Here is a 25,248-nt window from a genome sequence, read left to right as displayed (position 1 = left end):
AGTATATTTAAATTATAAAATGAGTTATAGTAATAAAACTTTAGCTAAGACTCAAATATTTGAACAATTTTGAATATTATTAATTGGTTCTTCTAAATAATAATTTTATAAATAACAAGCGACAAATTGAGTATACTTACTAGAAATTATTAAAATGATTATTAAAAACTAAAATACAAAATTCATTTAAGTATAAACTTTAATGTTGTAGCTTAACATAGTACACTACATGTCCTATAATAACTGTAATAGTATTCATTTTTATAATTTTGATTGACTAATTAGGCCTTTAAGTACTCTACGTAATATTTTGCCACTTGGATTTTTTGGAATATCATTGACAAATCGAACACCTCCTCTCAAACGCTTTTGTGCTGAAACATTTTCTAATAAATAATAACATAACATAAGTAAGTTTAATTAATAAAATATTAAATTAAAAAAAAAAAAACCTGTTTACTCAACTGTGAACAAATTGTACAACATCTTTTTCACTGAGAGTCGAATTTGGATATTTAACTACAAACGCCATCGGAAGTTCTCCTGCCTCTAGATTTGGAAGTCCAGTAACTGCCACGTCTTTAATTTCAGGATGTGTTAATAATAGTGATTCTAATTCTGCAGGTGCCACCTGAAGATAGAAGAAATATTAAAATATGGATATAAGAAAAACACTAAAATAATGTAACTGAATTTACCTGATACCCTTTATACTTGATGAGTTCTTTGATTCTATCAACAATATAAAAATTATAATTTTTATCATAGTATCCAACATCCCCTGTATGGAGCCATCCTTCAGCATCAATTATTGATGTTGTTTCTTTGGAGTTTTTATAATAACCATTCATGACCATGGGCCCTTTAAAACATAGTTCACCAATTTTATTTACTCCCAATGTTTTTCCATTGATTAAATCAATAACCTACAATAATAACATAATAAATGTCAACTCCAGTTAAGTTTAATTTTTAATCATTAAAATAATTATGAATACAACTAACTTTTCCTGACATGCCACATATCACTTTTCCGACAGTACCGCTTGTATGATTAACTTCACTTTCATCAGCTGCTGTTGTTACTATTGATAATTCAGTCATTCCATATCCTTGAAATACTTTTAGTTGTTTACCTTTACCTATTCTATTGATTACTTCATTTTCAATGTTTAAAGATAATGGAGCAGCACCTGAATATATAACTTTCAAGCATGATAAATTGTATTTGTCTACTAAGGGATGTTTGGCAAGAAATATCATCAGTGGTGGTACAGCAAATAAAATTGTAATCTTGGTGAATAAAAAACATTAAATTACATGTTTGACAATTTAATTAAAACTTATAAATGTATACATACTTTTTGAACTTCAATGGATTTTAAAAATAATTCTTCATCAAAATATTTAAGCACTATGACCTTGCTGCCAATTGACATACACAAACATATTATCAGTAATCCATATCCGTGGAACATAGGCACTAGACCCATCATGGTATCATCGATAGTTGCAAATTTATTAACGAAACTAAAAAGTAAAAATAAATTTTAATGAACAATTTTATAAGTTCATAAATTAGATAATTTATTGAATAATATTTTTGGACATATCAATAAAGGTTTACAAAAATCATAATATACAGTGATGACACTATACTCTTCTTGTTATTAAAATCTATGACTAACACAATCTATTGAATATTAATACAAATGTATCACTCAATTAGTATAGTAGGTATTATTTACTAATGTCGTCTTTAAAAAAATAGGCATTAATAGTCAATATTTATTATAAATATACTACACTTTTTTAAAATTAATTTAAAATATTATTTAGCTGGAGCATACAGTAAAATAGTTGTAACATATTACTACATTAACATTAAATGTAGTATGTATAATGCATTAATGTATATACTACGATATTTTAAACACAAATAACATTTGTTACTTAGGTGTGCATACAAATATATATATACCTACAACTTACTCAAAAAATATGAAATTACACATATTTTAAAAGCAAAGATTTTATAATGATTGATAAGAATTATAAAAGAATATTATTGTTTTTATTGTGTTATTTACATTAATTTATAGTTTTTATTTTATTAATATTAATCATAATAAAATAAAAACTTCATCATCTGATACACTCATCAAGTAATTAAAAATACTTAATAAATTATATAATCATACAATTGTATTATACATATATTATAACACATTGATTAACTAATAAATTTATAAATTAATTAAAAAAATTGTAAATCATACTAACTTTAAGACAGAAACCATGAGAAATATAGATTTATGTGACAATTCTACTCCTTTAGGTAAACCAGTTGTTCCACTAGAAAATAATATCACACAAGTCTGATTATTGTCGCACGGAGTTGGTTTAAAATTATTATTTTCTTCGATTGTTCTAGTATGGCAAAGTATATCAATAAGACACACATATTTAACAAAATCCAGTGGTTTGACAGTATTTCTTACAGTGTCCAATCCCATTTTTGATGTTATCATGATTTTTGGTTTAGTTATATTTAACACATGTGTTAATTCCTCTGGTGAAAACAAAATTTATACTAAAATTAGCGATATAATGTTTCAAAAACTTTAATATGGTATAGAGGTTTTGATATGTATATAGTGTCCCGCGAGGATTTACCCATTGCAATATCTCCTGAAATAATGGAGATATCAAAATTCTGGTTTTTCAATAAGATTCACAGGGACAAGAACTACAAATATTTCATGTTTTAATTTATTTTTATGTTTTGGTAAAAAAGTTAAAAATGTATTTTTTTATTTAATTATTTAAAAAAAATTGAAGTTAGCCTGTATTTTGTAGAGTTTTTTTTTCTGAAAATATTGACGTTTTAACATTTTAATTACCAAAACGTAAAAATAAATTAAAACATGAAATATTTGTAGTTCTTGTCCCTGTGAATCTTATTAAAAAACCAGAATTATGATATCTCTATTATTTCAGGAGATATCGCAATGGGTAAATCCACGCGGGACACACTGTATAGTTTTAGTAGATTATGACATATATTAGTTATAAGAGAATATAAGGTTTGTAATAAAAAAAATAAATTATTAGAAATTTAAAAATTAATTATTATTTATAATATTTTAGTAAACTAGTAAAAACTTAATAAAAATTGTTCTAACATTAACATTAGAAATAAAAATTAAAAGCTATATTATTTATAGATGATTATAAAAATTGTTCTTACGTTGATGTAATAATAACAAACATGTTGAAAATAAATAAGATAACACATAAGTAAAGCTTATGTAATAAACTATATACAATAACTAATAAGTAAAATAATAAATTGACATATAGCTAGATGTAAATGTAACTAAATTAATGATTTAAATTAATTTTTAACTTACTAGTATTATACATAGGATTGAATAATGCACAAATACCACCAATATGCCATACTGCCAGTACAAGTGATGGATACCAAATTGTGTTTTCACTAAATATTCCAACAATATCACCTTTTTGTACTCCAAATTCATACTTTAAGGTATTTGCTATATTTAAACTTGCATGTAAAATATTTCTGAATTTAAATGAAGACCCATCATGCATATCAATCTAGAAATTAAAAAGTACAAGAGAATTACAGTAAATTACAAAAAAAATATTAACATTTAAACATATTATTGGTAAGTAAAATAATACATAATAATCATTTAAATTTACATAATTTAATCATTAAAAATTATTTTAAACCAATAAAATAACATGAGACTCTGGAGATACTACTCATAACAGTCATAACACAAATAATAATAATTAAGTTATATAAAACAATAATTTCAATATTTTTTAACTATAGAGGATAGAATATTCAAGCTTAATAAGGTGGCAGTACCAATGTATTCTGTCAAATATGGCATACAAAAATGGTACTTTATATCTATTATTTTTATAAGAATAATCAAATTGAATAAATAGATCTTTTTAGTTGGGTCACATTGTCTATGTCAGCCTATAGTATTTATACCAGGCAATAAAAATATTGTTGGTTTCTATACAAGCACAACAAGAATTAAATAAAGCTGAGTTCATACTTTCATAGCTATATTGTCTGTTGTGTTATGTTTAAAAGTTGAACTCAGCCCAACTCTGGAAATTTATTGGTAGATGGTGGTTAGTATATTGTACCATAATCAATCAGAATAAATATAATAAAAGCTACACAATTACAAAATAGATATCATAGCAGTGAACTTGTTTTAATGGATTCCATAATTACCTATATTTTTATTAAAAATACTAATAAGATAGCTTAACATACCATAGCAGTCTTTTCTCCAAGTCCATTAAGTAATTGAATAAAGTGCTGACTTAAATTTAATTTATTGTTCAACAAATAATCAGGAATTGGAGATCCATGTATTATATTTTCTTGGGCCATTGTTTATTCACTAAAACACACACAGAAAAAAAAACATTTGAATTAACAAACTATAATGATGTATTTTCATTTTTTTATTAATTTATAAAATTAAACCACAGCACAGAAAATAAAAACTTCTAAAGAATTTTACAATAGTTGTGTACAAGAGCAAGGTGTCAAAAAAAAAAAAAAAAAAACAACTTAATATCTTCAACCAGTGGCGTATAGAACATTTTTAACTGTTTTTTCCCATTCCAATTGAAACTATTATTCAATTATAAACAAGTAACTGAATATTTTGAATTGGTCTATTTTATAAATCATTATTTTTTGTTACTTGTCCTAGTAGTCCTATGCATTTAAATGCACTACAGAAATAGCATAAAAACCCAAATATAATAAAAATATGTGGACTAAACTGGTTATTAGATTTATAAATACTAAATACAATTAGTTACCTAAAGAGGTTAAAACTTGTAAGTTTAATATAACTGACTGTTTGTTAGTTATATCTTGAGTTGTGACTAGAAGTACTTTGTATTTTATTACAACCTAAATTTATTTAGATTGTATATAAAGTTAAATGTATTATTTTTTAATGGTTATTAGCAGGGCTCGCTAATTCATGCACTAAATTAGCATGCATTCATGCTCTAAACATTGGAAAAATATGCACTTAAAAGTTTGGAAATATGCATTTACATTTGCTAACATTTTTAAAATATGCATTATGTAAGAAAATCACAGGCAAATTTTGAAATAATAAGATAAAACATCAATTCATTTTAAAAGTATTTTATTCCTTTTAATTTTTATACACTTTAAAATAGTCAACATTAATAAAATTAAATCAAAACTAATATTACCATTTTATAAATAGGAAAATAAATAAAATAAAAAGCAAAAGAGAACCAAAATATTTAAATAGATAAATATAATATTTTTTTATGTAATTATAAGCATAAATAACCCTAAAAAAATTACTACATGACAAATATGCCTGTACACCCTAATTATGCAAAAACATGCACAAAAAATACAACGCATGAACTTACGAGCCCTGGTTATTAGTTTATTAGATCTTATATTGATATAAAGTCTTTTTATATTGATTAAAAAACAGCCTACATCATGCCACTGATTTTAACGGTATTCATCAAAACAAGATTAAAATACAGATAAGTATTAAGTAATACATGTAAGACTAAGGGAATTTCTAAGCAATTTATACATGTATAATTTGGAAATTATGATTTATCTACTGGAAAACCTACGACCAAAACATATAAGCATAGGACCATTGAAGAACTGGACACCATTCCATACCTTATGTTATGATTACCGGAAACGTACGTTCAGTAGGTAGTTCAAAGGTTTAATCGCAAAACACACTAATTAATGCGAAGCCTATTTAAATTGCTTAATAAATTAACAGCCGACAGACTTCTAGTAAAACGATATCGTCTGAATCATAAAAATAATTGAACAATTAAAAATTATTTCCATTTGTTTCACAACAACAAAGGTAGTTAGATAGTTAAATCGTTAATAAAAATAATAATAATATTATAATTTAAAATTTATAGTAGTTTATCAATTTACAATATATTTGTCAGTATTCAGTAGTTGCGGCAATAGGGCATTGTCGGCATTACTTATTTTGTCTGTCACTGTGAAGATGAGTCGCACGTCACTTATCACTTCTTGATAAGACAGCAATCGGAACACTGTATATTATGTTATCTACATGATTCTTAAGAGGAGTTATACATAAATAAACATATTTTAAAATAATATAATATAAGGTCTTATTCGTAATAAATATATTTTTTTGTTTTACTATTCGCGGAGTAAGATAACTATAAAAGCATTATAAAATGTAGGCATGAATATAATTTTTTTTAATAACTAAACTACTACTGATAGATTATTTGTTAGAACTAACTGCTATTTGATTAAAACTAAAAAAACAAATTAACATAAATAATTACTGGTTGGTAAAACTAATTATACGTGTACGTTTTTAGTTTATATAAGATTTAATACTTAAAGTCCAGTTAAAATGTACAATAATTTATTATCTTGTCATTAGACAAGATATTATATTAATTATTTCATTTTTTATATAAGGATACCTAATCTAGTATATTATTTGTTGCAGGTCAATAATTTTGATTCTACTCTAGAGTTTCAGACATGAATACATGATTATTAAGTAGGTATCAAAATTATCTTTATAATCGTGCTTCACAGTGAATGAACAATGTTAGATATCCTAGCTTACGATAAAATATTCACTATTTTAAATTTTTATGAAACAGTACATGCCCAATATAATATAAAAATAACAATGTATAAAAATAAATAAAAATTATAAGTAACTTACAACTGTTGCTCTTTTTGCTCAACTAATTTTACGAATATATAATAAAAATGTATAAATAAATAATAACAGAGAAAAACTTACAACTCTGGAGTGCATATTGATCAGCTGGTAAAATAAAATTCTAATATTCACACATACACAAGTATAATAATTACAAAGACGATCAAAATGGCTATAATGACGATTTGTGCACACTTGTGTACAATATTGTAGTGTAAAATAATAATATGTGCATTTGGCAACATATAATAAAATAATAGAAGTATAAAATAAAAGATGCGGGGATTTGTGGACACAAAATTAATAGGTACCTATTATTTTAAAATGGCACGATTTAGCAGTTGAGATTATACTAAATATAAAAGAAAATAATTACGGCAATACAATATTTAAAATAAATCACAAAAGCAGATATACCTAATAACAATAATAATAATAATAATAATAATAATAATAATAATAATATAATTTATTTGATGTGTTATGCGTGTGCGTGTTGGTCGATCGGTTTTTCGCTATCTGCGATAATTATTAATAAATTATGTTTATGTAATATGAAGTGCTCCCGCAGAATAAAATCCCATTCGGGGCAAGATAAAAGTTACTTATAATCTATAATGTAGTAATATGCATGCTTAAAGAATGATACTAGAATTATATTAATAGTAATATATATTTTATATAATAATAAAATATTAATAGTTACTGGTATGTTTATTCGTTATTAATTATTAAATAAAAATTGTACTTGTTTTGGTTGCAATGGTTGCATACAAATAATCTTATAATATGCAGTCCATACCATTTATACCTTTATGGGATCGATGGTGGTTGTATATTTAAGGAGTTTAGTATTATACTAAACTATAATAGGCAATATTTAAAGTGCGTAACTTGTGACTGTGTATGTATTAAATGATTATTACTTATTAGTAATTGTAAAAACTAAAAACTGTAGAGTAGTTATTGAATTAAAAATAAATATATATTGATTTAGTTGATACTTGATATATCGTTATTACTATTCATTTTTAGATAATTTAGACTCAGAGCTTTAGTAATAATAACAATAAAATTTTCTCTAAGCCTTATGTGATACTGGCAATCTTGTTAAATTCTGAGCAATTGAACTTCTAAGAGAACTTTCTTCTTTAAAAAAAAAAATTGTTTCTTTGATAATTGCAATTGTGTTACAAATTTCTGAAGTATAATTTAATGGTAAAATGGAATTATTGTGCCATATATACGTGATATTAAAGTACATATTATTATAGCTAAAAATTCCCAGAGGGCAATAGCCCTTTTGACCCTCCCACGCACGCGCCTTTGTGTATCTATTGGCCATTGCCTATTACACACTATTTAGTTGATTTTCTACTAAATTAAAATATTAATAATTAAAAATTACATTCATATTTATTATATATTTATGTGTATTTTAATCAATAAAATTGGATTTTATATTATATCGTCCATTATGCCTATTGGCTAGGCATTACATTGTCCGTTTTTTAAATATATAAATTTCAAAACAACATTCCAAAAGGTATTAAGAATAGTTAAATTTGAGAAATAGCTTTGCAGCATAATATTCCTTCTTCTTCCAATTTGTCTCATTTAATAAAACATTTTTTTATACTAATCCAATCCAATATATATTTATAGGGCTGTAGCGGGACACGTATGAGAAACCGTCAAATGTTGGTATAGATATAGAACTATAGAAGTCGTGGTTAAATAAAAAGATCGCACATTTTTCTAAGTGTATTTTTCAATTGAAATTATTCTAAATGTTTTTTAATTGAAAAATTCTTCCAAGTTCAAATAAAAAATTATCAACATAGTCTGGCGTGAAGGTGCTTGCCTTAACTCTGGTAAATCACGTCTGAAAAAGTCTTATCTAGGGCTTTCTAATATAGTCGCTTTCCCGCCATATTTCTCCCGTCGCTGCTGGTCAAGAGATACGGGACGTGGTGTTCCCACGGTTTGTGTGTCCTCGAATGGTTTGAGTTCATGCGTACGTGCGATAATCCCATTATTTCATGGTGTTCGGGTGACGTTTATCATATACCTAAACGCGTCTATGTGGTAAACGCTACTGCGAATTAGTTTGTTGCGCCTAACGAGTTATATTATTCGTATACCTATGAAATTTGTTTTTCGAGAGTATCAGTCCACTCGTTCCTTGTAATATGATTAGTGGCGCCGAATTATTTTTTAGTAGGTGGTGTAGGTAAACACAAATTTTAATCACCCGCCCATGCCTATCTAGGCACCCTAAAAAATATTATTTCCATTTAGGCCCAAGGTAGTAAGTGTCAGTTTTTCAAAATCATCAATGAGTAGGTCACTGTTAAATTTAAATTCGATGATAAATAATTGTACATAATGAAAAAAGACTATCAGCGAAGACAATTATTCTTATCATGTATATAAATATATTGCTATTATACTACACAATATATAATATTACTATTTTACTTTATTTTACGATTTATAGCAATATAATACATAATATATGGCTGATATTAACTATAATAATAAATTGATAAATTGGTAGAATACAAACTAAAATAAAATACCTTATGTCTAATAAGCAATAGCTCAAAAAAGGTTAATAATTTGCAAATTTTGACAACATTTTAACTTTAAACACTAATTAGTAATTTATACTAATTTATTTCTATTTATTTCAATTGGCTGGTGTACTATTTTTAACTGGCCTGATGGCCTGTGCTACATTTCAAATTACTTTATAAATACCTATATAAAATGTAAGGATTTTTTTTTATATTTTATTTTTTTATATAATTATAAAACCGACATAATTTTTATTGTAAATTTTATTGACCTTGTTATTTGTTTTTGATTCTATGTTGTCTGGCCCATTGGATTTTCACTTTCAGAAAATTGGCCCTGTAGTAACATCCAGTTGCTCATCTCTGATTTATAGAAAATGTTAATACATGCATTTAACCATTTTAAAACATTTATAGAAAAATTTTGGTCACAATATTATGCTTTGCAAAATTAAATTAAATTAAACTAAATTATAAAATAGGTATTAAAGTACAAAGAAGTAATCACAATATTACTCCACATGTCCACATGAGTACATGACTAATTGTAATCTTACAAATAAGTAGTTAATTATTTTTTGACTCGTGAGTAGTTTTTAAATAATTTCATTCAGATTTTAATTCAATGGGCAGTATTAAATTGTTTAAAATGTATTACTTTATTAGATTTTTAAAAGTTATATAATATTCATTATCCTAATTATTACCTAGTATATCATTTTAGTATAGAACTATAGATGTATAGTTAATTATTTCTTATAAATGAATAGGTATATTAAATTGCTTTGATGTTCAATTTCTTATAAATAATAAAATTGTATTTATAAAAGTCATGTGTTACTGTGTTAGGCATTAAGATTTGTAATTTTATAATTCAGCCTATACATTTTTTTTTTTTACAAAAACAAAAAAACCAAACAATATGTGTAGTAATTTATTGTTTGGAGTTAAAATATATTTTGATGTGATATTTTATAATACACATTAGTCATTGGTAATCTAATTCGGTTCACAAACAGAAAAGAATATAACTTAATCTTAACTTAATTAATTACAATATAATGATTGCACAATACAATTAATAAGCCTAAATATGTATCATAAAACTAGATTAAATACCATATTAGTTAAATATTTTTATATTAAATAATACTGTTATGTTTCTAATAATACTGTTTGACGACATACCTATTCTTAATATTAATCAAGTAAAATAATATTACATTTATATTCTAGACTCAATTTATAAATGGCAAATTATTATCAAGTAAACCAATGTAATAAATTATTTACATCGAGTATAAATATTAACTTTTAATCCTAATGGGTAGAAAAAATAAAATTCACTATTAACCATTTAATATAACATATACTAAAATTATGGAATGTATAATTATTGCAATACAAAGAAGAAAAAATGTTTTATAAAATACATATCAAAACTAAAATTAAAAAAGAAATTTATAGAAATTTATATATTTAAATGATTATAGTCATAATCACTAGACAGTTCTTGCGATGTGATAAAACTAAATAAAAAGGTTCTAGGAAGGTATTTGTACACAAATACAAAATAAGTAGTAACAATTTTTAATAAGTCAATATGCATACAGTAAATTATTGAAGTAAAAGATAAGTGAGCATAAAGTATATCATAAGTTGGAATGTATTAAGTAAAAAACTATTTTAAGATTTGATCTAATTTAAAATAACCATTGTGTAAGAATCCATTACCAAAATGATGAATGGCTAAGTAAAATTTTACAACCCTTAATGAAGTACCTATTATTTGAAATCACAGAGCTTATAATATGTGATGAGCATAGTCCATTTAAATTGTTTCTTCTGGTAATCCTTCGGGATTTTCATCCCCATTGATACCATTGCAGTGCTCGGAGCTGCTGACCACGTAACCGACAGCTTTTTGTTCGTATCTCTCTGCAAAATCAGCGTCCATGGAACGTATGCCGCTCAGGAAGCTGTCTTTGTCGTCATCAGACCACGTCTGGACCCATTCGGTGAACAACTTGATGCGGCATTTGAACAGACTAAGCGGACGGCCTTCTTCCTTGCACAGGGTCTCCATGATCGCCGGCAGACCATTGGCTGCGCCGCCGTTACTACCGAACCCGTGAACCAACACCGGCAGGAAGTCGCCGCGTTCCATTTCACTCCACTCTCCGAACCACTGTAACATGTACCGGACCTGCGCGACAACGGTCGGTGTGTACGCGCTACCATTTGCGTTGGCCACTACCATGATGAGAATATCCGTTTAAGCGTTGAGTGAGCTGCAAAATCGATATAAAACCGTCGTCGGAATTAAAAATAATATAATTTAAAACAGTAGCCACGGCCGTCCTACATTAACGGGCAATTAAACAGTTTTACTAATTCGTTCTACGTACTTATACGTAACGGTCTCGGCAATATTAATAATTATTTACGACAGGTACCATAGCAACGACAGCACAGTTTTACGACAAAAACGATTGAAAATATTTTGTACTATTACAGTAACGACGCGACGATTGTGCCATAGATTTTACAAACTACGGTCTACGATTGCACGATTAACATTTGATCCGGTTATCTTATCGGTCGACGACGAGTAGTCGGCAAAACTGATAATAATAATAATAATAATAATAATATATTTTTTTTATTCCGTGGATAAATATTATAGACGGTAAAATAAATAACAACAATATGCTGATGTCAAATCGGACCTCATCGTAGCCGTTTGGCGCAATAGCAACTATGACTACAGTACATTACATCCACAGACATACCTCCGATCGCTGACCGGTGTGACTTGATTCTTGACAGATCTTTTTTAAGAGGACGTCGCATCCGCATGTGTTGTCTCCGTCTCACACACGTACGCAGTAGCGTAACTACCCTCGTCAGCGCCCTACCTAATATAAATTTGATTCATCGACCTTTGTCATTAAAGTTTTGCCGCGACCAAATTTATGTTTATTTTTATAAGATTAACCCAATCACACGACTTATCACATTAAATATTTTGTTTCAAATTAAATAAAAATAAATTTAAAATTACACAAAATTAATATTATTTTATTTGTTATTTTGCGCCCCGAGGTAACTGCCTCTGTTGCTTCTGCGGAAACTACGCCACTGCACGTATACGACATACAGAAAACGCATTCACGCAGTCTAGGTAGAACTCGCTCGATTTGGGTTCTAGACAGTGCCGCAAATATAGAATAAGGGGCCCGTGTGGTAATTAAATTGGGCCCTTTCCCTAGATTAATTTTTGTTGTAAGTTTTATAATCTATAAGTATCAACATTTTTAGGTTTTAAAATACGTTATACATAAATTTGTTTGTATATGTATAATATATAAAACTATATTGATATTATCTATTACTGTTATATATTATAGTATTATACACTACATATTTATTAAGTACCTACCTAAGTATTTAGTTTAAATTGTATACCTACTCAAATACTCAATGGACTCATTGTTTAAACAAATATTTTATTACTCCAATATATCATAACTTTAATTTAATTTAAAAAAATGTATTTTTTTATTATAAGATATAGGTATTATAATTATTAAAAACATACAATTTTTTTTTTTAATACAATTAAATATTAGATACATATTTTTTAACTAAATAAAAAAATACATATCATACAAATTATAAGTTTTAAGAGGATCGTTATACCTGCTGTGTTGTCTCTGTCCTACTAATGTAGTTATGTAGATCATAGCGAATTTGCGTTCAGCAGAACACATTTTGTGATATTAGCTTAATATTAGAGTAAATTTACCTATTATCAAATTTAAAGGGGAGAATATTATCTAGAAAATGTCATATGTTTTTATTGATATTATTATTTTAAAGTGAGTTATGAATATTTTAAAGTTGTAATATTTTACATATATGTATGACAAATTACATATATACAGCTATAACTAGTTTTAAAATGATAATATCAATAAAAGCATATGACATTTTTTAGATAATATTCTTACCTTTAAATTTGATAATAGGTAAATTTACTTTAATATTAAAGCTAACATCACAAAATGTGTTCTACTGAACGCAAATTTACTATTACATAAATAAGATAGAGACAACACATGCTAGTATAACGTCCTCTTAATGTAAAAAATTCATTTTTTTGGCTTTCGTGTTTGCAAAAATATTTATTATATTATCTATGGTATAAATGCAGTTTAGTTCCCACACGATTTTTCGATTTTTTTCTTCCCAAAATGTATGTTTTAAAGCACTAAATACAAAAGTTTAATTCAAAAATTCTCGAAAATCATTATTTTGGAAATTATATCTTTCTAAAGTTTACGATTTTACGTATTTACGCATGCATGCGCGAAACGCTGTATACTTTGTTTTTCTACGTTTTCGTATGATTATTAATACATATTTTAGTTTTTACCCTGTGACCTACATGAGGTGGTTTTGCATAACAACTCAAGGGATATTTTTGGAGCGTAGCGACGAATAATGATACACGCTTAGTCATTGCTTAGGGATATTGCAGTGGTGTTGCCAGGATTTTTTTTCGGGGTGGGCTGATTAATTTTTGTAAAGCACAGTTTAAGATTTTTGTAGCGATTATTTTCATAGACCATTAAAAATTAAAATAATTTTTAAATTTTCTTAAATTTTTTTTTTTTTTGGGGGGGGGTAGGGGCTGCAGCCTCCTTGCCATTTCCCTGGCTACGCCACTGAGATATTGTGATATCGAGAGTTGTGATATTGTGTTAATTTGTTTTATTATTATGAAGGATTTATTCACGAAAATAAAATATAATTATTTATCAGTTATATTGCCTTTTGAAAGTCGTTAAATATAATAATCTATGTATAATATACATTTGTCATCAAAACTTCTGTTTTGACAAAAAACTGTTATAATAATATTATAACAAGAAAAAAAATTAATAAGAGCCAAAAGGCGACAACCCAATACGAAAACGTATATCAAAGTATACAGCGTTTCGCGCATGCATGCATAATGCGTAAAATCGTAAACTTTAGAAAGATAACTTCCAAAATTATAATTTGCGAGAATTTTTTAATAAGATTATTGTATTCAGTGCTTTAAAACATATATTTTGGGAAGAAAAAAAATCGAAAAAATCGTGTGGGAACTAAACTGCATTTGTTCCAAATCTTAATTTATTATCGATTGCATACCACTATTATTTTATATATTACAAACGATACAAATACACTGAATAACTTAATGAAATGTGAAAAATTAAATAACAATTATTATTCGTAATTAAAATTTTATTTCCGTTTGAGAACGAAAAATATTTCTGGTTAACTATTTCGTTTTCGTTCTATAAAATAATTAATTGTGGTTCCATTTTTGTTTTTGTTTGTATAAATTTTCCAATAAAACCGGTTTATTACAAAAATGGTTTTAACCGGTTTGAAGCCCTGGAAAATTTAATCAATAGAGACCCGGAGCTACATAATTTCTAGCCCTCCTAAGTTTGACAACAGTCAACGGGTATACTATCAACGTGGATTACATATTCATGTTTCATGGTCAATCATAAAATACGTTTCATGAAGTGTAGTTGTCAATCCGAATTATTTTAGAGAAAATAATTATGTGCATATTTCAAAATTTTTTTCAAGTTTTTAAAGCATATTTCAAAATTTGAAAGTTAGAAACGACAAGCAATATGTTGATTGCTGTGTACACACACGATAAGCAGTTGACAAAATGCTGGGATCTTTAACTTGGTTTTTGATAACAAATTTATTTGTTTTGGGGTCAATATAAAAAATTTCCAATATTTTTCAAAATGATAAAAAAAAACAAAAAATTTAAGGAAAGAGGAATTTTTACCAAAAATATTAAATAATATTTGACACAATCGATTTTTTTTTCTATGTAAGTATTTAAAAACACATAATCTTAGACACGTGAAATTTTCACATAATGTTTAAATGACCATTTTGTACTATACATCGTATAATATAAATATATTTTGATTTCTTAAACTATTTATAAAGGCATTATTAAAATTTTCAACTTTTTTTAGTTTTTACTAATAATTTATATTAAATAACTAATTCATAAACATTGAGAAAGTTAACAAATTATTTCATAGTAATGAATTTATAACTATTTTTCTTTTTCTTTTATTTTTTTCTATAAATTTGTAAATACGATTAAAAATTATTCGTTTTGTAAATATTTTTAAAACTTTTACGCATATCATGTATTTTACTAAAAGCAATGCCATTTTTAAAAATGTAGAATAATTACTAATTAGGGATGGACCGATAATAGAATCGATAATCGATGTTGGTTTGTTTATCATGAAGACTAATATTGAGTTATATGTGAAATTTGTGGTATCAGGTATAGGTTTTAGTTGATATCGCGGTTGGTGGTATCGGTTATCATTTAATATTGGTTCATGGTTTATGCAGAAAATAATGGTTTTCAAATATATCAGTTATTGAGTTTTATTGTTAACATATATCGGGAGTATTGGGTATTGGTAAAAAGTGGTATCGGCCCATTTCCTGAATAATTTTAAGATACTACCTATTTATACCATGATTATATTTATACAGGTTTTTGGTAAGGTATTTACTCAAAATCTAACAACATTAGTATATTTTGATTATTAATACTGATAAATAATAATATAATAAATGCAATGTTTTCGCAAAAAATAATTAAACCTACTATATTACTTTTTATCCAAGTAATATTATATTACTTATTACTAATAAGTTATTAGTTATTAGATTAATTCTGCAATAGTACGTGGAAAGAAAATATTTTTACATTATACATCAATATTATAAAATAATGAATTACATTACCATAACTATCAGACCATATTTATAGTGTAGCCAGTGTAGGCGTATAACCATGTTGAGGGTGTAGAGTAATCTTGACATTTTTTTAAAAAAAGTTCCTAAACAACTTATACAAATATAATTTAGTAATCTTAAATAAACGAGGTCTTTTCAAGTTTTTTTGGAAATAATATTTTTTAAGGATAATGAAGTGATATAATCGCTTTTATAACACCCTTAATACATATAATACACTTTCATAATTTTTAATTTAAAATTATAAACTTTGAGTATAGAGTATAATATTGAAAGGTAAGTTTTTTTTGTTTTTCTAAGAGTTAAATTATTGTTTTAGAAAAAAATAAATGCTCAACTCAAAATGTCATTACACTTATATAGGTTATGCAATATGCATACTTTATATTTATTAATATGTATACTTGATAGTTTTATAGTATATTTATGTATTTATATATTTATATATTATAATCGTATGTATTAACTATTAAATACTCTATTTATATCTATTATTAAAAAAAAACTCATGTTTGTGATTATTATACGGCCTTAAGTGGTTTTGTATCTATTTATTAGCTATCGAATTATTATGTCTTTTTTTATGTTTTCTAATGATTTGTCAAATTAAATAATTATTACAATTTATAATATACCGAATCAAGTATTAATGCACAAAAATATTATTATATTATTATGACGATTATTCGAAAACTGAGGTATTACGTTCACGCGAATTGTGAACTACATGTAATATGGAAACAAAGGTATAACTTACGTCCTATGTATAAGTACTTATGCATAATATAGCGGTTATCGTAATTCGTAATTTCCGTATGTATATGTACCCGTTTGACGGGTGTGTGTATTTCATACTGTTTAAAATTGTTTTTATGTGTAGTTACGATATTGTGGCCTGTCATCAGAGTTTTTTTTTAAAAGTATATAAAAAGTTTTGTATAACTCTCTGTGGCATAGTCCATACCGTTAAAGTATTTAAATAAAATAAAAAATAGGTACAGATTTTATACAAAACTAATCAAAATAATTATTACGTAAGTACCTAAGGGCTTATTATATTTTGTCAGTGATACATTTTATTTACAATATTTGAGTATTATATTCTCATCATTATTGTATTTAAATTTACTTTACGGAGAAAGTTGAAATAAGTCATAATGTAGTGAAGCCTCTAAGTACTGGACATTTTTGGTCACCGACATTTTTAAATTATTTAGATTTGTTCACTATTTAGGCGGAGGGGGAGTTAAATTAAAAAATGAACATTAAAATATATATAAACAAAATAATACACATATGTATTATATTTATATTATTTACGAGTATATGTATTATTATTTAAAATAAAATCATTTACTGAATAACGGATATGATAAACTATAATAATTTGTAAAAATGAAAAATGTACTTTATAATGAAACACACTTAGATAATAATTACGATGAAATTTAGTCATAAAATTGTTAGTAACTTAGAGTGTCCCATATGGTTTTCCTATAGAAAAGTAATTAAAAGTTAATGTTGTCGAAAAAAGTCCGCTATTATTTAGTGGTGTCCGTTAATGGACGTTTCACTGTATTGCATATTATAAATTCATAATTTGTATTATTATAATAAATTATACATTTTGTTTAATAGTTATGAACCATGCTTATATTATTTTATCAAACTTGATTATAAATAAAATTATCGTCATAATCATTTTCAATCAGTCATCATTTTTTAGATATTTTATTTTAGATTTTTTAAGTATCTAAAATATAATATTCATTTAAATATATATTCGTATTTAAGTTATAATCAAAGGAATAATAATAAATTAAAAATTATTTGATTTTTTTATACCAGAAAAGTATTTATGTTTCTGAGGATAAAATTCAATTATGATATAAGATCATGCGTTAAATGATCATCGTTTGCTATGTCTAAACCACTTGTCACATACATCATGCAAATACAGGTTCTCCCCCATATATGTTCACGGGAAGCTCTTATAGTGGTGTTTTGAATTCCTTTTTCAAAACGTGTTTAAATGTTATTTTTTTGGATTTTATTTTGATTCCTTTTCTCTTTATATAATAAAACTTAATAATATACTTAATATTTAATTTACTTCCTTCTTTAGTTTATCCATATTATACAATTTTATTTTTATATTTCTGTTTTTCCATTTTATTTCAAGGTTAAGACCATTTCCGTTAATAATAAATAATTAATAATTAATATTATTTTAAATTATAGATAATATCTTTGCTAGTGGCCCAAAACGTAAAAGCTGGCACCGGCCCACTGTGCTATAGAATAGTGACACACCGGGCCAGTGCGCTAATGTATATAGCCGATTTTATATCTTGCTCTTGCTTTCGGCATGGTTTATGTATACCTTCTCTTTTTTGGTTATGAAAACATTGTGTTCGTAATCAGATGTCTTTCTTTCAGAATTCAATGAGGCTATTTTCTCTTTGGTTTTTTCCTGCCTAGATAAAATTATCCTATTATTCCATGCTCTTTAATCTACCAAACTAATGCATTTCAGTTACCTAATACAATTAAGTTTCTTTTTTATTTATAATTTCTATCATCTCACTTATTTGTTCATGAATTTATTCTATTTCTTCATCTTTATGAGTCGAGGTTGGTATAATGGTATATATACTTATTGAATAAATGCATCAACAAGTTTTTCGTCTAGTTTAATGGTAATCATTTGGCCAATGTACTAAACAATTTCAATAACATTTTTTTTTATTTCTCTGTTCAGTATGAAACCAACCCCTGATATTCTATGGTCATCTCCACTTAATATAATTCTGTAGTCACTTGACCAGAAATCTCATTATCCTATTAGTTTTTTTAAGTTTGAATAATTTATTTTTTTTTGTATATTTATTTGATTGCATTCCGTATTTAAAGTTATTATTATTTTATTGATTACCATTTTGTAACATTCAATTTCCATTTATAATACTTATAACGAAACTTAAAATGGCTTTTTCATAATAACTATTAATAATTATAATACGCAGTTAAATTATTTAAATAAATTCATATATAATACAAATATAAATATTTAAATTACACTAATCCGGTATTTTCTCAGTAGTGTTTAACTCTTTAAAAATAAATTCTTATTCGAAAATAAAATACTTTTTTTATAATTAAAATTACAATAAATTCATTTATATTGATTTTGAAACAATTCATAAAACTGTTGTAATTATTATTTATTAGATATGGAATTAATCATAATGTTAGAATATAAAAGCTAGAGTTTAATATTTTAAAAATACAGAATTTAAAATATTTTATAATTGTAAAAAATACAAAATTTAATGATGAAATTAAAAAAAAAAATCCATTAAAATGAATTTATAGATTTTTAGGTCTAGTGTATATTTTTATAAAAGATGAAAATTATAATATAGATATTATTACAATACCTATTAAAAGTTTTATGTATTATAATAATTACATTTATGAGAGAATCAAAATTAAAGTTTTTGAATAATCTTATAAGTTATAATATTATATATCTATTTAAACGTCAGCATTTGTCGATAATAATAATAGTTTTGTTTACAGTAGGTTGAGTTAGTATAGAGATATTTGTTTAATTAGTATTTAATTATTTTGAACATTTATGTACACAATTTATCATAAAAAATACTATCAATGATTTAATTTTATATTATAGACGATTAGGTTTATCTCTCAATTGTTCCGAAATTATTATTCAAAATATTTGTAAAGAAGTGTTTTAGAAAATTTTTACCACTAAATTAATAAATATTGTTTGGATTTTATGTTAGTAAACAGTTTAACTTCCTGTTATGTTTTTAAAAATTCCCATTAAAATATTATACTATAGTAGCAATGGCGTAAACAAAACTTGGATATATCTAATCAATACCGGACTATTGCGGTAAGTCCTTTTTATTATCAAATTTCATTATTGAATTCCCACCTTAAATGCATCATACATTTTTGTTTTGAAATTTTCTATACAATATAAAATAGGATCAAATTAAGTACTACATCAGTTGAACAACAAATTCTCTTCATCAATATTTATCGTTGAAGTTCTACAGAGACAATCATACAAGTAATTACAATTTTTTAACTAGTTATGAAATTTAATAGGTCTGTTTTTTAATCATAAATCACATATTATTTAAAAAATAAAAACATTGAAATATTATAATCATTTAACTAATATAATTCAGTACTTAATTATAGTTTATAAATAAATATTATTAAAAAATATACAGTTGCAGTTTTAAATGTAAGATATAAATAAAAATATAATTATGTAACTTTTGAACGTATATTTTTTTTAAATATTTTTCGAGAAATAAATTATTTGGATAGTAGCGTCATATACTCATAGACAATTTAAATTACTCGTATTTTTAACAGAATTGGAAAATTAAACAATCTCAAAAATTTCCATTAAATTATGTATTTGCAAATAAACATGTAAAGATAATTAAAATTAGGTAGATACCTATCTATTATTTATTAAATGTATATAATATATAAAAAAGCAAACTTCTTACTTAAATAGGTTAAATGTACATAAGTACAAGAATATGAATTAAAATTGGAGTTTAAAATTTATATTTCTTGTATTTCTATATATTTTAATTTAATTTTTTATTCATTAAAAATTGTATTATTATATATTTCATCACAATAACATTAATTATATAAACATATTATAACTGAAGTATGAATTTAGTTTTCAGCTGTTATTCCATAAAGTTTTAATCAGTGACAAGTATATTATTAAAAAAGTTTGCTTTACTTATTTAGATTGGTTATTAAAAATTTATATATTTTCGTATTTTTTTAAAAATCAATGATCTAATTTATATGTTTGTAGAAAAGCTAATAATCATGACAGACAAAAATAACATTTTGTTCTTGTTCGATCGTCCCACTGAACCTATATTCATCGGTAAAGGCGATGAGAATGTATCATTTGATGTACCAGCAGAATATTTGGTGAGTTGAACTAGTATTTTATACAGATTTCAACCCGACCCATAAGTTTAAAAAAAATCATATACTTAGTATAACTCAGATTTAATTTATGTATAAATTATATATGGGTGATAATATAATGCTGAAAATTATGTTTATAGTACTTAATAATTTGTTAAACAGTTTATTACCTACAAATTTATTTTTATGTTTTTAGACTGATCGATACAAACCACTGGCATCGGACATTGAAAATCGTTTTTCTGGCGCTGGCAAAGTTATCCCAATTACTAAGTTGAACCGTATCCCCGACTTGTCATTTCCACTGTCACTTCCCAGAAATGCTTCATTTTCTCTTTTTATTCCGTACCACTCTAAAATGGCTTCAAAATTGATTGAAACTTTTATGGGTTGGTATATTATAATATTTGTCAGTATTTTCGATATTTAATTAACTACTAAACTAATCAGTTTTGATTATTTTATAATATGTATAATACGGTTAACAATATATATATATATATATTATATACATATTACATTTTACAGATACCAAATCTTTCGATGAATTACTATCGTTATCCGTATACTGTCGCGATCGATTGAATCCGTATATGTTTATTTATGCATTATCTGTAGTCGTGACACATAGACCTGACACCCGCAATTTGGAACTGCCATCACATGTAGAAATGTTTCCAAATTTGTATATGGATTCATCAGTTTTTAGCCATGCCAGAGAAGAATCATCTGTGGTTCAACCAGGTTCAAGAGTGAGTAAATCTATATTATGAAAATAAAATGAATTTTCAGTCTACAGAACTACTGTTTACAACAATAACTATGGTAAATGTACATATACTACTGAATATGCAAATTAATATTATTTTTGTATTAGACCCCAATTGAAATACCACAAGATTATTCTGCCAACGATACGGACATCGAGCACAGACTCAGCTACTTCCGCGAAGATATTGGTATTAATCTTCATCATTGGCATTGGCATTTGGTCTATCCGTACGAAGGACCGATGAATATTGTAAATAAAGACAGACGCGGTGAACTATTTTATTACATGCATCAACAGATTAATGCAAGGTAAATTGATTGAATATTTTTCATTTTATTGTATCGTTATATCTTATATAGTATGTATCTAACAGTGTTTATGACCACAAAAAATTTTACCTAGTTTACACGGTATTAAATCTTATAGGTACAATTTGGAACGACTGAGTAATAATATGAATAGAGTCGTTCGTCTGAATAATTGGCGTGACTCGATCACGGAGGGTTATTTCCCGAAATTAGACAACATTTTAGCCAACCGTGTGTGGCCATCGAGACCTGCTAACGCCAGACTTTCTGTAACTATTAAATATTGTAATTACATTTTTAGTATTATCATAATTGTTTAAACATATCTCGTATTGTACAGGATATTAACAGAGAAGTAGAACAGATGTCGTTTGATATCGAAGATTTGGAACGTTGGAGAGACCGTTTATTCAGCGCTATACATTCAGGATATATTATTAATGTATGTATGAAGCTATGTACATAATTAAAAACTAACTATTTGTTATCGTTTATATAATATACCGTATGGTGTAAATTGTAAATAATTACGAACAGTTATTAAAATGTAGCTAGTTTGAAATGTTTTGTGATTAAACATTTTAGACAGTAACCAAACATCAATCATAAACTGAATATTATTATTTTATTTATTAGACAGCTGGTAATCAAGTTCGTTTAACTGAAACTGATGGAATTGACATTTTGGGAAATCTTATGGAAGCTAGTATATTAAGTCTAAATCCAAATTTCTACGGTTCTCTTCACAATTTTGGTCACGATGCTATTTCTTTTATCCACGACCCCGATAATAGATATTTGGTAAAAAATATTTGTTCTTTTAATTTATTACATATTTAATATATTAATTATATGTAATAATCGTCTTCATAAATATTAAGGAAAACTACGGAGTCATGGGTGACCCAGCAACTGCCATGCGTGATCCTATATTCTACCGTTGGCATGCATATACTGATGATATATTCCAAGAATTTAAAGCTACAATACCTAGTTATACTACTCAAACTGTATGAGAGCAGTATGTTTTTAAAATAATTTTTTGTTGAAATAAATCGTTATATTTTTAGTTGGGTTTCGAAAACGTAAAATTACAAAGCGTAGAAGTATCGGCCACTGGAATACCACGAAATGAATTTTTAACGTTCTGGCAACAAAGTGATGTTGACTTGTCTAGGGGTTTGGACTTTTTGCCTCGTGGATCTGTATTTGCACGGTTTACTCATTTACAACATGCACCATTCAATTACAAAATTACCGTAAGCAGATTTTGTGTATTTTATTAGACAACATATACTTAAATGTTTTAAATGAAATTGATTGTGTAGAAATTAAATGTATAATTAGGTAGAGCCACATGTATAAAATAATTGGTTTTCTTATTTTAGTTTAACAATTTAGATAGAAAATTAGAATTTTAACTAGTTATTGTTTCATTATAAAATAATATGATTGAAATATATTACATTTTTATAAGATTGAAAATAATGGAAACCAACGAATTGGAACAGTTCGCATCTTTCTTGGTCCTAAGTTTGATGAACGAGGTTTACCATTTTTATTTAGGGAACAGAGAAAACTTTTTGTGGAGCTTGATAAATTTAGCGTAACACGTGAGTATTTTTTTGTTAACATTTACTGTTTAAAAAGTTATAAAAATATTATCTTTCTTGTTGCATCCTGTGTTAGTTTTTAAGTCACATAATTTGTAATGTTATTATACTAATGATAATATATATTGAAGTATAAACAAAAGAACCCTCTAAAATTGGTAATTAATAAATTTAAACTATTATTTATACAGTAAAGAGAGGAAAAAATGATATCATTCGACGATCTATTGATTCAACAGTAACTATTCCACACGAAGTAACTTATAGAAACTTAGATAAAAACAGACCATCCGGTAATACAGATGCAGCGGCAGCTTTTAATTTCTGTGGTTGTGGGTGGCCACAAAATATGTTGATACCCAAAGGGTCGTCTGATGGATTTCAGTGTCAATTGTTTGTCATGGTATCTAATGGTGCTAATGATCAGGTAATAACAAACAAACGTTTGAATCTTATGAAATATAAAATAATTATGTCTATTATTTGTGTATCATCAATTGTTGAAAAAACATGAATAACATTACATTAATCGTTGAAAAATGTTTAACACAAGACATATTGTTTTCTACTTATTTTAACATAATCCCGATAATAATTTACTAGGTAGTCAATTAATAAACTTCAGATATGTATATCATTGAATTAGCGATTATTAATTATTGACTAAAACAGGTGGAGAACGCACACGCGGACGTTCATACATGCGACAATGCTTCCAGCTATTGTGGTATCCGCAACGCGCGTTATCCAGATGCTAGATCAATGGGTTATCCGTTTGATCGCACACCTAGAGATGGAGTGGTCACTCTTCAACAGTTTTTGACACCGAACATGGCTGTACAGGATGTGCGTATACGTTTTTCGAATCGCACAGTGGCACCGCTGCAAAGCAAAATAAAAACTTAATAAATTCAACCTCAATAAAACACACCAGCAAAACCTTTATCTGGTGTTAGTTGGAACTAAAGTAGGTACTGGAGAACGTGATATTTGTAAGCCTAACTTAATATTTATGTTTAAATTAAAATACTCTCACGGGAAACACAATAGAATTTTTAAAAACAAATAATATTTATTATTTATACAATACATGGATTTATATTTTTAATTTTTTAAGTAAGTTGAAAAAATGTTTTTTTATATTTATACAGGTCTCGAATTATATTGGGAAATTACGATTCAAGTTCATTCAATATTTTAATTTAATATTATTATCTATATATTTATCACATTTTACCATTATATTTCTTTATAAAAAATAATAAAATAAAATATATCTTA

The 25,248-nt window shown here is 26.0% G+C and overlaps 3 protein-coding genes across 7 annotated transcripts; 1 reads left to right on the top strand and 2 right to left on the bottom strand.

Annotated features, from left to right (window-relative positions):
* Positions 1–63: 63 nt before the first annotated feature.
* Positions 64–6,121, bottom strand: LOC113559321 (4-coumarate--CoA ligase 1). 4 transcript variants are annotated; one of them, XM_026965005.1, is made up of 10 exons: positions 6,035–6,110; positions 5,759–5,896; positions 4,331–4,460; positions 3,414–3,624; positions 2,284–2,572; positions 1,362–1,530; positions 1,006–1,293; positions 699–926; positions 466–631; positions 64–386 (listed from the first exon to the last, which is right to left on the bottom strand). In XM_026965005.1, the coding sequence occupies exons 3-10, from the start codon at positions 4,448–4,450 to the stop codon at positions 262–264; spliced, it is 1,596 nt and encodes a 531-aa protein (XP_026820806.1). In that variant the 5' UTR covers positions 4,451–4,460; positions 5,759–5,896; positions 6,035–6,110; the 3' UTR covers positions 64–261. The 4 variants fall into 4 exon arrangements, with proteins under 4 accessions (XP_026820806.1, XP_026820808.1, XP_026820805.1 ...); XM_026965007.1 differs by lacking the exon at positions 5,759–5,896 and having other exon boundaries at positions 6,035–6,121; XM_026965004.1 differs by lacking the exon at positions 6,035–6,110 and having other exon boundaries at positions 5,759–6,021.
* Positions 6,122–10,898: 4,777 nt separating this feature from the next.
* Positions 10,899–12,016, bottom strand: LOC113557341 (uncharacterized protein C14orf119 homolog). Its single transcript, XM_026962804.1, has 2 exons — positions 11,806–12,016; positions 10,899–11,688 (listed from the first exon to the last, which is right to left on the bottom strand). Exon 2 carries the CDS (start codon positions 11,655–11,657, stop codon positions 11,229–11,231), a length of 429 nt encoding a protein of 142 aa, XP_026818605.1. The 5' UTR covers positions 11,658–11,688; positions 11,806–12,016; the 3' UTR covers positions 10,899–11,228.
* An 8,272-nt stretch (positions 12,017–20,288) lies between these two features.
* LOC113555894 (phenoloxidase 1-like) lies at positions 20,289–25,248 on the top strand. 2 transcript variants are annotated; one of them, XM_026960500.1, is made up of 14 exons: positions 20,289–20,372; positions 21,153–21,274; positions 21,471–21,663; positions 21,803–22,026; positions 22,152–22,354; positions 22,473–22,623; positions 22,695–22,796; positions 22,991–23,155; positions 23,236–23,364; positions 23,425–23,613; positions 23,832–23,967; positions 24,159–24,394; positions 24,640–24,934; positions 25,119–25,248. In XM_026960500.1, the coding sequence occupies exons 2-13, from the start codon at positions 21,167–21,169 to the stop codon at positions 24,871–24,873; spliced, it is 2,070 nt and encodes a 689-aa protein (XP_026816301.1). In that variant the 5' UTR covers positions 20,289–20,372; positions 21,153–21,166; the 3' UTR covers positions 24,874–24,934; positions 25,119–25,248. The 2 variants fall into 2 exon arrangements, with proteins under 2 accessions (XP_026816301.1, XP_026816303.1); XM_026960502.1 differs by having other exon boundaries at positions 24,640–24,938; positions 25,119–25,204.

Source organism: Rhopalosiphum maidis, chromosome 3 (genome assembly GCF_003676215.2).
Source record: "Rhopalosiphum maidis isolate BTI-1 chromosome 3, ASM367621v3, whole genome shotgun sequence".
NCBI classification, from domain to species: Eukaryota; Metazoa; Arthropoda; class Insecta; order Hemiptera; family Aphididae; genus Rhopalosiphum; species Rhopalosiphum maidis.
This window is presented reverse-complemented; position numbering and strand designations above follow the sequence as displayed.